Genomic DNA, 13486 nt, shown 5'->3' with positions numbered 1-13486 from the left:
ACCAATACCTCGTCGCCTATTTTAGACCGTACAGAGATTTGTTCAACCTGTAAACCAAGTTCTTATTTTATTTTTCTTCAAAACCTTCAGGCTGGAGCATGCAAATCTCTTTTTTAAGATTTCCATGAAGAAAAGTTGTTGTAATATCTAGATGCTCTAGATGTAAGTTCAATGTAGCACACATTACCAAGACTACTCGAACCGTTGTTAGTCGAACTATAGGAGAAAAGATTTCATTGAAATCAACACCTTCTTTTTGAGCATATCCTTTGACCACCAGTCTTGCACGATACCTCTCCACCATATCATTGCATGATGTGATCATGACCACACTAACTGATCCCAAAGTCATGCCTAAAGGATCTATCACTCGTGCAAGGGCAAAATAATTCAGGGAAGTACTTTCTCATAAGTGTATTCATGCTTTTAAATCCTTTAATTAAAAAGAACCTTTAAATAATAGGTTATTTAATATATTGCAAGTTGATTATTAAAATAACATATAGTCCACATCTTTATAATATGCAAATCATTATTACTTTATAATATTTCCTATAACTTAATTTCTATATCTTTAAATATAGGTACATTCGACCACACTTAAGGAAGCTGATTTGAGCTAAATGGTGAAAGCTACAGTAAGGAAACTCATATAGGGACACTCAGGAGAACATAAGGAATATTTGGTGAAAAGGTATTCGGAGGCAAGTGAGCTCATAGTTGGGTTGAGCTGAAGATTCGAGCTAGAAGATGACTTCAATTCAGCTGGGGAGCTACACCATCATCATCACCACTCAGAATACTCCAAATATGGGTCAAGTCAAATTTTCAGAAATCATACCTTTTCGCGAAGAGGTGCAATTTCAGGAGTTGACTTTTCACAAAGAGCTTCCATAACATTCACCATGTTACAACTCACCTATGGCCAGCTCACCTCCAGCTTATTCACCTTAGAATTAGCTCAAATATAAAAGATTACCTTCCAACAATTGTGACATTTCGTGAATGTTGTTGCCATGAAGATGTCTTTCAACAAGGTGCACGTTGGTGAAGAGATCTCATCAAATAGAGGCCTAAATCACGAGGATGTATGAGGAAAGCAACATGACCATTCGACCAACCCCCACACGCCTAGCACATGCATAAGACTTGGCGCCAAAGTTGAAATATCACCTAACCATTCGGCCAATAGAGATATCTTCATTCCAGCCGAATCATCAAGTCCTTTCATGAAGGAGTAGTCGAATCAACACAAAGGCCAAGGGACATCTCCATTCGTCCAAAGCATCATGCACCTTCAAATAGCCATGTATTTAGCCAAATAGACATCTAATTATTCAGCCATCCCTCTCATTTCTTATAAATTGAGAGTCTGCCATCATTTGTAATCATCTAATTCATATTATAAAATAACTTTTTTTGTGAGTTAATATATCTTCCAAGTTCTTTAAGAACTTTATCGATTAAACAAATATATTTCTATACTAGTGGCATCATACTTTCCATCTTGATTCTTATAATTCCTAGATTTCATATCTAGTGGGTTTAAGACACCATTATCATCCCTCAAGAAAGTTTGTGAACACCGGGTTGCGCTCTCTAGTATATCTTCTTTTTTAGGGTGTTTGAGGTACAACTTCATCTCCATCATCCATTCAACTTCAACACCATCATCCACCTTCCATTGAAGACCACCAACAACATCATCTTCAACATAATTCCGCAACCAACTCCTCTTCTTTTTATTCATTTTTATATCATTTATTTACCTATCCATTCCATTATATCCTTAGTAATCAATTTACTTATCTTCCTTTGTTGCAACCACACTTATAATTCAAGGGTATTGCTTTTTGTCATTCCTAGATTGTGACAACAATAAGGCTATCTATTCACTTCCTTTGAAGGGTGTAGATTCATCTTATATCAACTGGTATTTAGAGCATAGTTGGATTGATACAAAAAGTACCATTGGAGTGCAGCAAACAAAAAGAAAAAGAAAAAAAGTTCAAAAGGAAATCAAAGCTCCTACATCAAACAAAGGAGTACAAAAACAAAAAGAAAGTTCAAATAGGAAGAAAAAAAATTCTAGCAAAAGAGAAAGTCAAAGCCAAGGAAAGTGCATTACCATTTCAAGACAACTAAGGAGGCATATCTACACCGAGAAAGATAACCTTATTGTGTCTCGTGAAAGGGTACATAAGTATTGTTCTTGGGAGTTAAGTCACATATTCCTTCTTTGTTTTCATTCAATTTCCTAAACCATTTCATTCTTTTAATTTCTTTTATTTCAACCATTTTTTATCTTCCCATTTATTATTTTCCTGTCCATACTAACCTATATTACAACCGACGCACAAGAGAGAAAGTTCTTGTTATAATATTGAGTTAGTTCTTTAAAAGAACCTAACAAGAGATATAGAGTGGAAAAAGGCATAATGAGTGAGTGAGGTCAGAAGGGGAATTGTTAAAAGCCAAAATATATTCCCGAGCGTAAACACGAGCATTGAGTGGAGTGACATCTTATCTTTTCTTTAGAGTGAAGATTGTGAGGCTTTGTGAGTGTGTTGGTAAGGTTTATTTTATTTTATTTATCATTAACAATTTCTCAAGTTTCAAGACAAGTTCTGGTTGTTAAAAGGACTTTAAATATTCGATATATGGAGGACAATCAAAGAGAGAATATCTTTCACACTCGTGCCATATAAACAACAAAGTTTGTTTCATGATTATCGATGGAGGAAGTTGTAAAATGTTGCAAGCACTTCAATGGTGGCAAAGCTCGGACTCAAGACGATTAAACATCCCACACCATACAAGTTACAATGGCTAAATGATGGGGGAGAAGTTAAGGTCACCAAGCAAGTCACTATTCCATTCTCTATTGGGAAATACCAAGACGAAGCCCTTTGTTATGTGGTACCAATGAATGCATGTCATATACTCCTAGGGAGGCCTTGGCAATACGATAAGCAGGTTGTTCATGATGGCTTCACAAATCGGTACTCTTTCTTCCACAATGAAAGGAAAGTCATTTTGACTCCACTTTCACCAAGCCGAGTATCCGAAGATCATGATACTTTGAAAAAAAACATTGAAGCTTCCAAATCTATTAAGGAGGAGGAACCAACAAAGATGAACATCTATGCTGGAGGGAAGGATATTAGAAAGCACATTTTATCCCACAAGGCTCTAATTGTACTTATGTACAAGGAAAACCTGTTTTTTATTAACATTCCAGAAGGTTTGCCTTTTTCAATTTCATATTTATTGTAGGAATTCGAAGAGTTATTTCAAGAAGACATCCCTAGTGGTTTACCACCCATTAGAGGAATCGAACATCAAATTGATTTCATACCTGGTGTATCCATTCCAAACCGACCAGCATATAGAAATAATCCTATAGAGAACAAAGAACTTCAAATGCAAGTTGGAGAATTGATGACCAAGGGATACATACGAGAAAGCTAAGTTCGTGTGTTATTCTGGTGTTACTTATACTAAAAAAAGACGGTTCATGGAATATATGTGTAGACTGTCGTGCCATTAACCAAATTACGTAAAGTATCGACACCCTATACTGAGACTTGATGATATGTTGGATGAATTGAGTGGTTCCACCCTATTCTCCAAGATTGATCTAAAGAGTGGATATCATCAAATCAGAATGTGAGAAGGAGATGAATGAAAAACTACATTCAAGACAAAGCAAGGTTTGTACGAATGGATGGTGATGGCTTTCGACTTAACCAAAGCTCCTAGCACTTTCATAAGGTTAATCAATCACGTACTTCGGTCATTCATCGATAAGTTTTTTATGGTTTACTTTGATGAAATTTTGATTTATAACCATAACTTGAAAACACATGCGCAATATTTGAGGTATTTTCTTGAAAACCTTCAAAAGGAAAAACTTTATGCTAATATGAAGAAATGTGTCTTTTGCACTAACAGTTTATCCTTTTTAGGCTTTATTGTAAGTTAGTAGGGTTTGGAATTTGATCCTGAAAATATTAAAGCCATCCAAGAGTGGCAAACGCCCACTTTAATCAGTCAATTCCGAAGTTTTCATGGTCTTGCAAGTTTTTATAGGAGGTTTGTGCCTAACTTTAGTTCTATTGCTGCCCCATTAACAGTGATTATTAAAAAGAATTCTACCTTTTCATGGGCTAAAGAATAAGAAGATGCCTTCAATGAAATGAAGGGATGTTTGACAAATGCACATTTACTTGCACTACCTAACTTTGATAAGACTTTTGAAGTGGAATGTGATGCCTATAGAATATGAGTTAGGGCTGTTTTGACTAAAAAGGGTGACCCATCACATACTTTAGTGAAAAGTTAAATGGTGTTTTGCTAAACTATCCAACTTATGACAAAGAGATGTATTCTCTCAGAAGAGCACTTGAAGTTTGGTAGTATCATCTTTGCCAAAGGAGTTCGTCATTCATACAGATCATGAAGCCTTAAAGCATATTAAAGGCCAGCACAAGTTGAACAAACGTCATGCCAAGTGGGTAGAATTCTTGGAATCATTTCTATATGTTATCCATTACAAGAAATGTAAGTATAATATTATAGCAGAAGCACTCTACAAAAGGTACATTCTCCTTAGCACTCTTGATTCAAAATTAATTTGTTTTTCATATATTAAAGATTGTTATGCTACTAATCATGACTTTGGAGAAAGGTATAAGGCTTATGAAAAGGGTGCAGAAGAGAAGTTCTATAAGCATGAAGGTATATAGTCAAAGAGGGGCGTCTATGAATTCCTCAAGGGTCACTTCGAGAAGTACTCGTTCGAGAAGCACATGAAAAAGGTCTCATGGGTCATTTTTGGGTAAGTAAAACCTTGGAAATATTGAAACAACACCTCTATTGGCAAAAAATGAAGAGACACGTTGAAAAGGTATGTGAAAGATGTGTTACTTGCAAAAGGGCCAAATAAAAGGTTATGCCACATTGTCTATACATGCCTCTACCAATTCCAAAAGGACCAAGGGTTGATATATCAATGGATTTTGTAATGGGGCTGCCAAGGATAAAGAACGAACATGATTCCGTATTTGTGGTAATGGATCATTTTTCCAAGATGGCACGCTTCATAACATGCCACAAAACTGACAATGCAACTCATGTTGCTAACTTGTTCTTCAAAGAGGTTGTGAGATTACATGGCGTTCCAAAAACCGTAGTCTCTAATAGAGATGTTAAATTTCTTAGCCATTTCTGGAGGACATTATGGAGCAAGATTGGAACAAAGTTACTATTCTCCATGACATGTCATCCACAAACAGATAGACAAATGGAAGTGGTGAACCGAGTGCTATAAACTTTATTGAGATCTGTCATCAAAAAGAATATCAAGGCATGGGAAAAGTGCTTACCACACATTGAATTTGCATACAACCAATCTGTCCAGTTAACAACGAAGATGCCACCATTCGAGGTAGTATATGGATTTAATCCTTTAACACCTTTAGATTTTCTTACTTTGCCGCAGAATATATAGTCAACCAATATGGCAAGAATAAGGCTGAGTTCATTAAGAAGCTTCATCAACAAGTCCGAGACAACATAGAGAAGCGTACAAGATAATATGAATAATAAGCCAATAAAGGACGCAAGCATTTAAAGTTGGAGAAAGTGATTGGGTTTGGGTGCATTTGAGAAACGAATGTTTACATTCACAAAGAAAATCCAAGCTATTACCAAGAGGAGATGGACCATTCCAAATCATCAAAGAGATCAATGATAATGCATACATGTAACACCCCCAACCCGTATCGACCCAGATACAAATCTGAGGTGTCACATTGACGATTCAAAACATATACTTTTATAAAAACCATAGAAAATTTAAACTTTCATTAATATAAAGTTAACCTTTTACATCAATATATTAATAACATTACCAAAATCGATCAGAGCATAAATACTTAACGACTTTGTTTACATCGTTTACATGCCAACATGTCTATTACATAAAAGACATACTTTACAAAATATTTTTGATCTGATCTTCAAGTGGAGATATGATGTTCTGCTGGTCTTAAGCTTGATCCTCTTGCTTATCAGCACCTACGTGTAAAACACTTACACGCTAAGTAATAGACTTAGTGAGACATGTAACCATTAATCGAAATTTCTACTACCTTCAGGTCTATCACTTGTCCTTTCCTTTCGGGAACTCTCACGATCAAACATCTAAAACATAACCATATAATTATATTAGAAGACAACATTGTAACATCCTCAATACCGGGTTAGTGACTAAATTGTAAAATTTTAGAATTTAATAATTAAAGTAGAATAATTGAATAGTTCAAAGACTTATATGGGAAAAATTTGTGTAGGATTGAATTACAAAGAAGAAGGAATAGAAGGAAAAAATGGTCATTTAGTAAAGAAAATAATGAAATTTTGTTATGGTTATATTAAACCCACGTGGATTGAAGGGAGGCAAAAATCAAAGTCTCTAGAGTTTTCTTCTTCTTTTTCTTATTCTTCCTTCTTCATACGTGAAAGCCAAAGAAAAGGTGAGTTTTCTTATTAACTGATTATTAGTTAAAGTTAAGCATGGGTTTTGGTCATTAGATGATACTTAAGCTTAAGGAAACCTTAAGCAATCTTAAAATCAAAGGATGAATGAGATAGGAGAGATTAAAGATTACAAGTTTTTTAATGAAAACTTGGAAAATAGTTGATAAGTAGAATTGGAATCTAAATTTGACTTATCAATAGTTGAATTAAGAGATATGTAGTGATAGAATTGAAATTAGAACATATAGAAAATTTGGTATGATTCTTGATTTTCATTTTGAGGATGAGATTTTAAAGATAAAGAGGTATTAAATGCATATGAATTGGTTTGGGCATGTATATTTGAGTTAAGAGTATTAAAGGGGTTAAAATATAAAGAATTTAAGTTGATATGGAGTAATTTTCGGGCTTAAAAAGGAAAATATGGGCTATGGGTATCGGTGTTGATTCATCAGGTACCGATACTTCAAGAGTAAAATAAGGAAGGCATTCATGAGGTATCGATACCTGAAGAACATTATCGATACCTAAAGAACAATATCGATACCTGAAGAACAGTATCGATACCATAAAGACGATATTGGTACCATCAGGACGGTATCGATACCATCAGGACGGTATCGATACCATCTTTGAAACGAGAATTACATAATGCAATATGGGTATCGATACCTAGGCATGGTACCGATACCACAGTTAGGGAAGTATCGATACCCTATGGGGGTACCAATACTACTTCAAATAGAAAATGAAATTTTGCCTTTCCTTTAGTTTAAGAAATGAGAAATCAGAGTATTCTATTTAGGATACGGATATGTATAAATGTATGATTATGTAGACATCGAGAGTAAGCAAGTTCTGGAACGACCACCGAGTTAGGATTCGATCTAAAGAAAGGAATTCATAGAAGTAGTTGATATCAAGGTGAGTGCATATTATAGGATTAGTTTGGTGGAAATATGACTTGTGATAGTCTATTTCCTATATCAGTTTTCATGATCTAATAATTATGGACATGCATATGTTTTGATCATTATAGATACATGCATGAGTTATACATGTTTATATGATTTAATATATGTTATTTGATTCATGTGAATATATTGGAATAACATGTTATATGATATGAAAGTGATAGTTACACATATATGTGATATGTGACAGAAGAGAGGAAACATGTGATCATAAAATAATTGATATGAATACATGAATATAGTGCCCATGTTATATGATATGAGAGCTATAAGTATTGTTGGCATGCCAAGAGTCGAGGGTTACCTATGTTCTTCAGGACATATGGACAGGTACCTATGTTCTTCGGGACATATGAATAGGTCCTTCGGGATATAGATTTTATATATCACTTAGTGGATTCTTATACAAGCTGTGGTGACATCATATGTGTGCAAAATCTCAAAGTACTCGTATACCTTGAGTTCTCAATAATGTACATGGGATTATAAAAGATGTCAAGAGTATGTACATGTTTGCCTACTAACATGTTATTATTGTTTATATTGATTCATATATGGCATCGTGGATTTATGATATGATAAGCATAATTGTCATTAGATAGTTGACTGTATGTTCATATTTATAGAAATTTCTTATTATATGTTTATGCCTCACTAAGTCTATGACTTAGCGTGTAAGTTCTTTACACATAGGTACTGAGAAGCAAAACGACCAAGCTTAGGATCAGCAGAACAATATACAACCACTCAAAGATCATATTAGAAGTAAATTTACAGTATGCATTTTGTTGTATTTAAAAGTGTTGGCATGTAGAAAACATATAATTTACATATGCTCTTATCAGTTTTGTAATATTTTGGGTTGTACTTATGTAAACTATTAACTTATATTACTGAAAGTTTAAATTTTCCATAGTTTTTATATATTCACATGTATTGAAAAGTTAATGTGGCACCTTGGATTCATATATGGGTCGGAAATGAGTTGGGGTGTTACATTTAATGGTATCAGAGCTATGATTTTGCCGATTCTTGGTATAAACTGGAGTCTAGAGTGTCTTAAAATGTGTACATGCCAACATGATAGTAAGAAATTCTAATATGGTAAGAGTAATAAGTATGATGTTATGCTAATAGAGATATTTGGTTATATCCTATTAGATGTCCAGACAAGATTGCTCCCGAAGTGAAGCGGGAGATGATAGATTAGCTGAGAGCAGTAATTCACCTTCCCTGGCCGGGCAAGGTGAAGGAAAAGCACATTCTGGAGTACCTGTGCAAGATCAAGATGTCTTCTTCAGGACGTTAGACGCAATCTTGACGCGTTTCCAACCTCATGCTTCCTCAACGTAGAGGATGAATGTAGCCAAGGAGTTGAAAGAATTAGGAGCTCCAGAGTTCAAAGGTGAAGCTGAAGATGGTCCTGTTGTTGCAGACCTTTGGCTTAACGATGTAAAGATCATGTTAGAGGGACTCCACTATTCTAATATGGAGAAGCTAGACAAAGTAGTCTCCTTGCTTCGTGGGCAAGCGAGAATCTGGTGGTCGAATGTTACTATAAAGATGATAAGTGATCAAGTAACATGGTTTTTATTTCTTGAAGAGTTTAAGCACAAGTACATAGGAGATCAATTCATCAAGCAAATGAAGCAAGAATTCTTGAATCTGAAGCAAATGAATCGCACTGTGTATAAATACGAGTGCGAGTTTAACAAGTTAAGTCATTTTGTGGCTGAGTTGATTCTAACAGAGAATGATGTATGTGAAGGGTTTGTGGAGGGCTTGCGCCCGAGGTTAAAGGAGTTGTTGATTGTGTTAAACCGTCCTCATTTCAAGAGATAGTAAATCGTGCTAAAGCTCTAGAGAGAGCTCAGAATGAACGGTTTAGGGAGTAAAGAGTCCAACCGTCTAAAAGAACTGAAGCTTTATCAAGTTTTGCATCACCCAATAGAGGCATGGATTCTAGTTTTCGATCTCAAGCGAGGTCTAAATCGGTGGAATCATCTGCTAGAGGATAAAATTAGACGAGGGTTAGACAGACACAATCAGTAGGGTCTGGTGATGGAAGAACACAGCAGAGACACTATTAGACTTTTGGAAGATATCACGGTGGGACATGTAGAGTAAAATCCAGAGCTTGTTTGCGAAGTGAGGAAATAGAACATTTCATGAGAGATTGCCTATTGGGGACAAGAGAGCTTGCACAGTCAGAGCGAACTGCTTCGATGTCTTAAAGAGGACAAGGAAGAGGTAGAGGTAGAAGTCAGACAGAATCCTCTACTCAGCAGAAAGTTCGCTCTACTGCTCGAGTGTATAATCTCAAGACCAATTAAGACCGGGATAATCCAGAGATAATCGTATATACTTTTCTATAGTATGATAAATGTGTTATGGTATTAATTGATACGGGTTCTACATACTCATATATTAGTAGTAAATTGGTGAGAGAATTGGGAATGCAATTAGAAGCTACTAGTAATGATGTGATAGTGACAAATCTACTAGGGCACACTGCTCGGGTTAATAGAGTGTGTCGAGGGTGTTCCATACGGATTTAAGGAATTGAATTCCCTGCTAATCTGATGGAATTACCCTTTGAAGAATTTGAAGTGATACTAGGAATGGACTGGTTATATCACTATTATGCGAATGCCGATTGTAGACTGAAGAGAGTAACGCTAATCAGTTCAGACAAATTAGAAGTGATAATGTTAAGTGAAAGATGGAATCCATTGGCAAATGTTATTTTGGTGATGTCATCAAAGAAGCTATTGCTACAAGGATGTAAGGGTTTCATGGCTAATGTAATGGATACTAGAATTAAGGAGAAAGGTTTAGAAGAAATCCCTATAGTCAGAGAATTCCATGATGTTTTTCCAGCAGAATTACCGGGGTTACCTCCGGATAGAGAAGTTGAATTTCAGATTGAAATAATGCCTGGAACTGCGCCTATTGCCATGGCACCATACAGTATGGCTCCAAAAGAGTTGCAAGAGTTAAAGATATAATTACAGGAGTTATTGGACAAAGGATTCATAAGACCGAGTGTCTCGCCCTGAGGAGCTCCAGTGTTGTTCATCAAAAAGAATGATGGGTCAATGTATCTCTACATCTACTATAGAAAACTCAATAAAGTAACCATTAAGAATAAGTATCATCTCCCTAGGATCGATGATTTATTTGATCAGTTGAAAGGAGCTTCGGTTTTTTTCTAAGATTGACTTGCGATAAGGATATCATCATTTGAAGGTTCAGGAGAAAGATATTCTAAAGGTTGTATTTAGAACAAGGTATGACCACTACGAGTTCATTGTGATGCCTTTCGGAGTTACAAATGCACCGGCTGCCTTTATGGACCTAATGAATAGAATATTTCAACCTTATATACACCAATTTGTAGTAGTGTTCATCGATGACATATTATTGTATTCAAAAACTAATAAAGATCATTGTGCACACTTAAGAATAGTTTTACAAACTCTGCGAGACAAAACGTTATATGCCAAGTTATCCAAATGTGAGTTCTGGTTAAATGAAGTAATATTTCTTGGACATGTAATTTCCATTGAAGGAATTCGAGTTGATCCCCAGAAAATAAAAGCCATTCTCGAATGGGAGGTTCCAAAGAATGTATCTGAAGTTCAAAGTTTTCTAGGGCTGGAAGGTTATTATCGAAGGTTTGTTAAGAACTTTTCGATGATAACCTTACCTTTAACTAGGTTAATAAGGAAATATGTGAAGTTTTCTTGGACTCTGGAATGCCAAGAAAGTTTTGATATGTTGAAGAAGATTTTGACAGAAGCTCCAGTATTAGTTCAACCTGAATCTGGCAAGAACTATGTGGTCTATAGCGACGCATCCCATAATGGCTTAGGATGTGTATTGATGCAAAAAGGCAAGGTAATGGTTTATACGTCCAGACAATTGAAACCATATGAGAAGAAGTATCCAACGCATGATCTAGAATTAGCTGCAGTGGTGTTTGCTCTTAAGATTTAGCGTCACAACTTATATGGTCAACGTTGTTACTTATACACTGATTATATGAGTTTGAAGTATTTGATGACCCATAAAGAGTTAAATTTAAGACAGATGAGATGGGTGGAATTTCTAAAAGATTATGATGTGGTAATCAATTTCCATTCTGGAAAAGCAAATGTAGTGGCAGATGCTTTAAGTCGAAAGACGTTTGCAGCCTTACGAGCTTTAGATACTAAGTTATCTTTGTATAGTGATGGTACAATATGTATAGAATTAACCCTTAAGCCATCATGGCTAGATAGAGTCAAGGAATTGCAAACCAAAGATGAAAAGTGTTTGAAGAAGTTACAGTAAGTGAAGAATGGAGAGTTTTATGATCATGAGATTAAAGCCGATGGGAACATGTACTGTCGAGGGAGACTAGTGATTCCAGATGATGACGAGTTAAAGAATAAACTGTTAATAGAAGCTCACTGTAGTCCTTTGACAATGCACTCGGGTGGAAATAAGATGTATATGGATCTCAAGAGTTGTTTATGATGGCTAGGAATGAAAATAAATATTACGAAATTTGTCTCCAAGTGTTTGTCTTGCCAGTAAGTCAAAGCGGGGAGCATTAAGTTCCATCAGGACTATTGCAACCTATGTCTATTCCTCAATGGAAATAAGATAATGTAACGATGGATTTTGTGACGAGGTTACCTTTGACCCCAAACAAAAGAGATTCAATCTGGGTAATTATGGATAGATTGACTAAGTCAGCCCATTTCATTCTGGTAAAAATCGATTTCTATATGGATAGGTATGTTGAATTGTACTTCAGAGATATTATCGCATTGCATGGTATATCGATTTCCATTATTTTTTATCGAGATCCTAGATTCACATCGAGGTTTTAGAAGCCTTTATATGGAGCGTTGGGGACTCGATTGTACTTCAGTATAGTGTTTCATCCTCAGGCCGATTGACAATTCGAGTGAACTATCCAAATTTTGGAGGATATGTTTAGAGCCTGTGTAATAGAGTTCAAAGGATATTCGGAAAAATATTTGCCACTTGCTGAATTTACCTACAACAATAACTACCAGTCAAGTATCAAAATGGCTCCTTATGAAGCTCTATATGGAAGAAAGTGTCGTACACCCTTGAACTGGTACGAGCTTAAGGATCAAGAAGTTCTTGGTCCTGAAATGATTCAGGAAGTAGAAGAGAAAGTTTATGTGATCCAGACTAATTTAAAAGTTGCTGCTGATAGACAGAAATCATATGTGGATCTGAAGAGGAAAGAAATTGAGTTTCAAGTAGGAGATAAAGTGTTTTTAAAAGTGTCTCCTTGGAAGAAGGTGTTGAGGTTTGGACGAAAAGGAAAATTGATTCCTCGATTTATTGGACTCTATGAGATTGTCAAGAGAGTAGGACAGGTAGTATAGCAATTAGCTTTGCCACCTGAAATGGAGAAAATTCATGATGTCTTTCACGTTTCAATGCTTCAGAGATATAGGTTTTGATCCTTCCTATATTATTACCCTAGAGGAGATAGAGGTTCAGCCTGACTAGACTTATGAGGAGGAACCGGTTCGAATATTAGACTATGAAGTGAAACAGTTAAGGAACAAGACTATTCCATTAGTCAAAGTATTATGGAGGAATCACAAGGTAAAAGAAGAAACGTGAGACCGTGAAGATGACATGAGGAATCAATACCCCCATCTATTTGCACAATGAAAATTTGAGGACAAATTTTTTTAAGGGGAGATTTGTAACATCCTCAATATCGGGTTAGTGACTAAATTGTAAAATTTCAGAATTTAATAATTAAAGTAGAATAATTGAATAGTTTAAAGACTTATATGGGAAAATGTTGTGTAGGATTGAATTACAAAGAAGAATGAATAGAAGAAAAAAATGGTCATTTAGTAAAGGAAATAATTGAATTTTTTATGGTTATATTAAACCCACGTGGATGGAAGGGAGGCAAAAATCAAAGT

General features: G+C 35.5%; 1 protein-coding gene across 1 annotated transcript; it reads left to right on the top strand.

The window, feature by feature from the left end:
* The first annotated feature begins 2769 nt into the window (after positions 1-2769).
* Positions 2770-3471, top strand: LOC120147896. Its single transcript, XM_039161145.1, has 2 exons — positions 2770-3198; positions 3277-3471. Exons 1-2 carry the CDS (start codon positions 2770-2772, stop codon positions 3469-3471), a joined length of 624 nt encoding a protein of 207 aa, XP_039017076.1.
* The last annotated feature ends 10015 nt before the right edge of the window (positions 3472-13486 follow it).

This window comes from Hibiscus syriacus, unplaced genomic scaffold (genome assembly GCF_006381635.1).
Source record: "Hibiscus syriacus cultivar Baekdansim isolate YM2019G1 unplaced genomic scaffold, ASM638163v2 tig00110945_pilon, whole genome shotgun sequence".
Taxonomy (NCBI): Eukaryota; Viridiplantae; Streptophyta; class Magnoliopsida; order Malvales; family Malvaceae; genus Hibiscus; species Hibiscus syriacus.
The sequence above is the reverse complement of the archived record's forward strand: the minus strand, read 5'-3'. Positions and strand labels throughout refer to the sequence as shown.

What these genes read in the sequence shown, in the direction of transcription:
- LOC120147896 (XM_039161145.1), top strand. Translation starts at nt 2,770, where the DNA reads ATGGTGGCAAAGCTCGGACTCAAGACGATTAAACATCCCACACCATAC. An exon ending in TATCCCACAAGGCTCTAATT is followed by an intron (nt 3,199 to 3,276) that starts GTACTTATGTAC and finishes TATTTATTGTAG; the next exon opens with GAATTCGAAGAGTTATTTCA.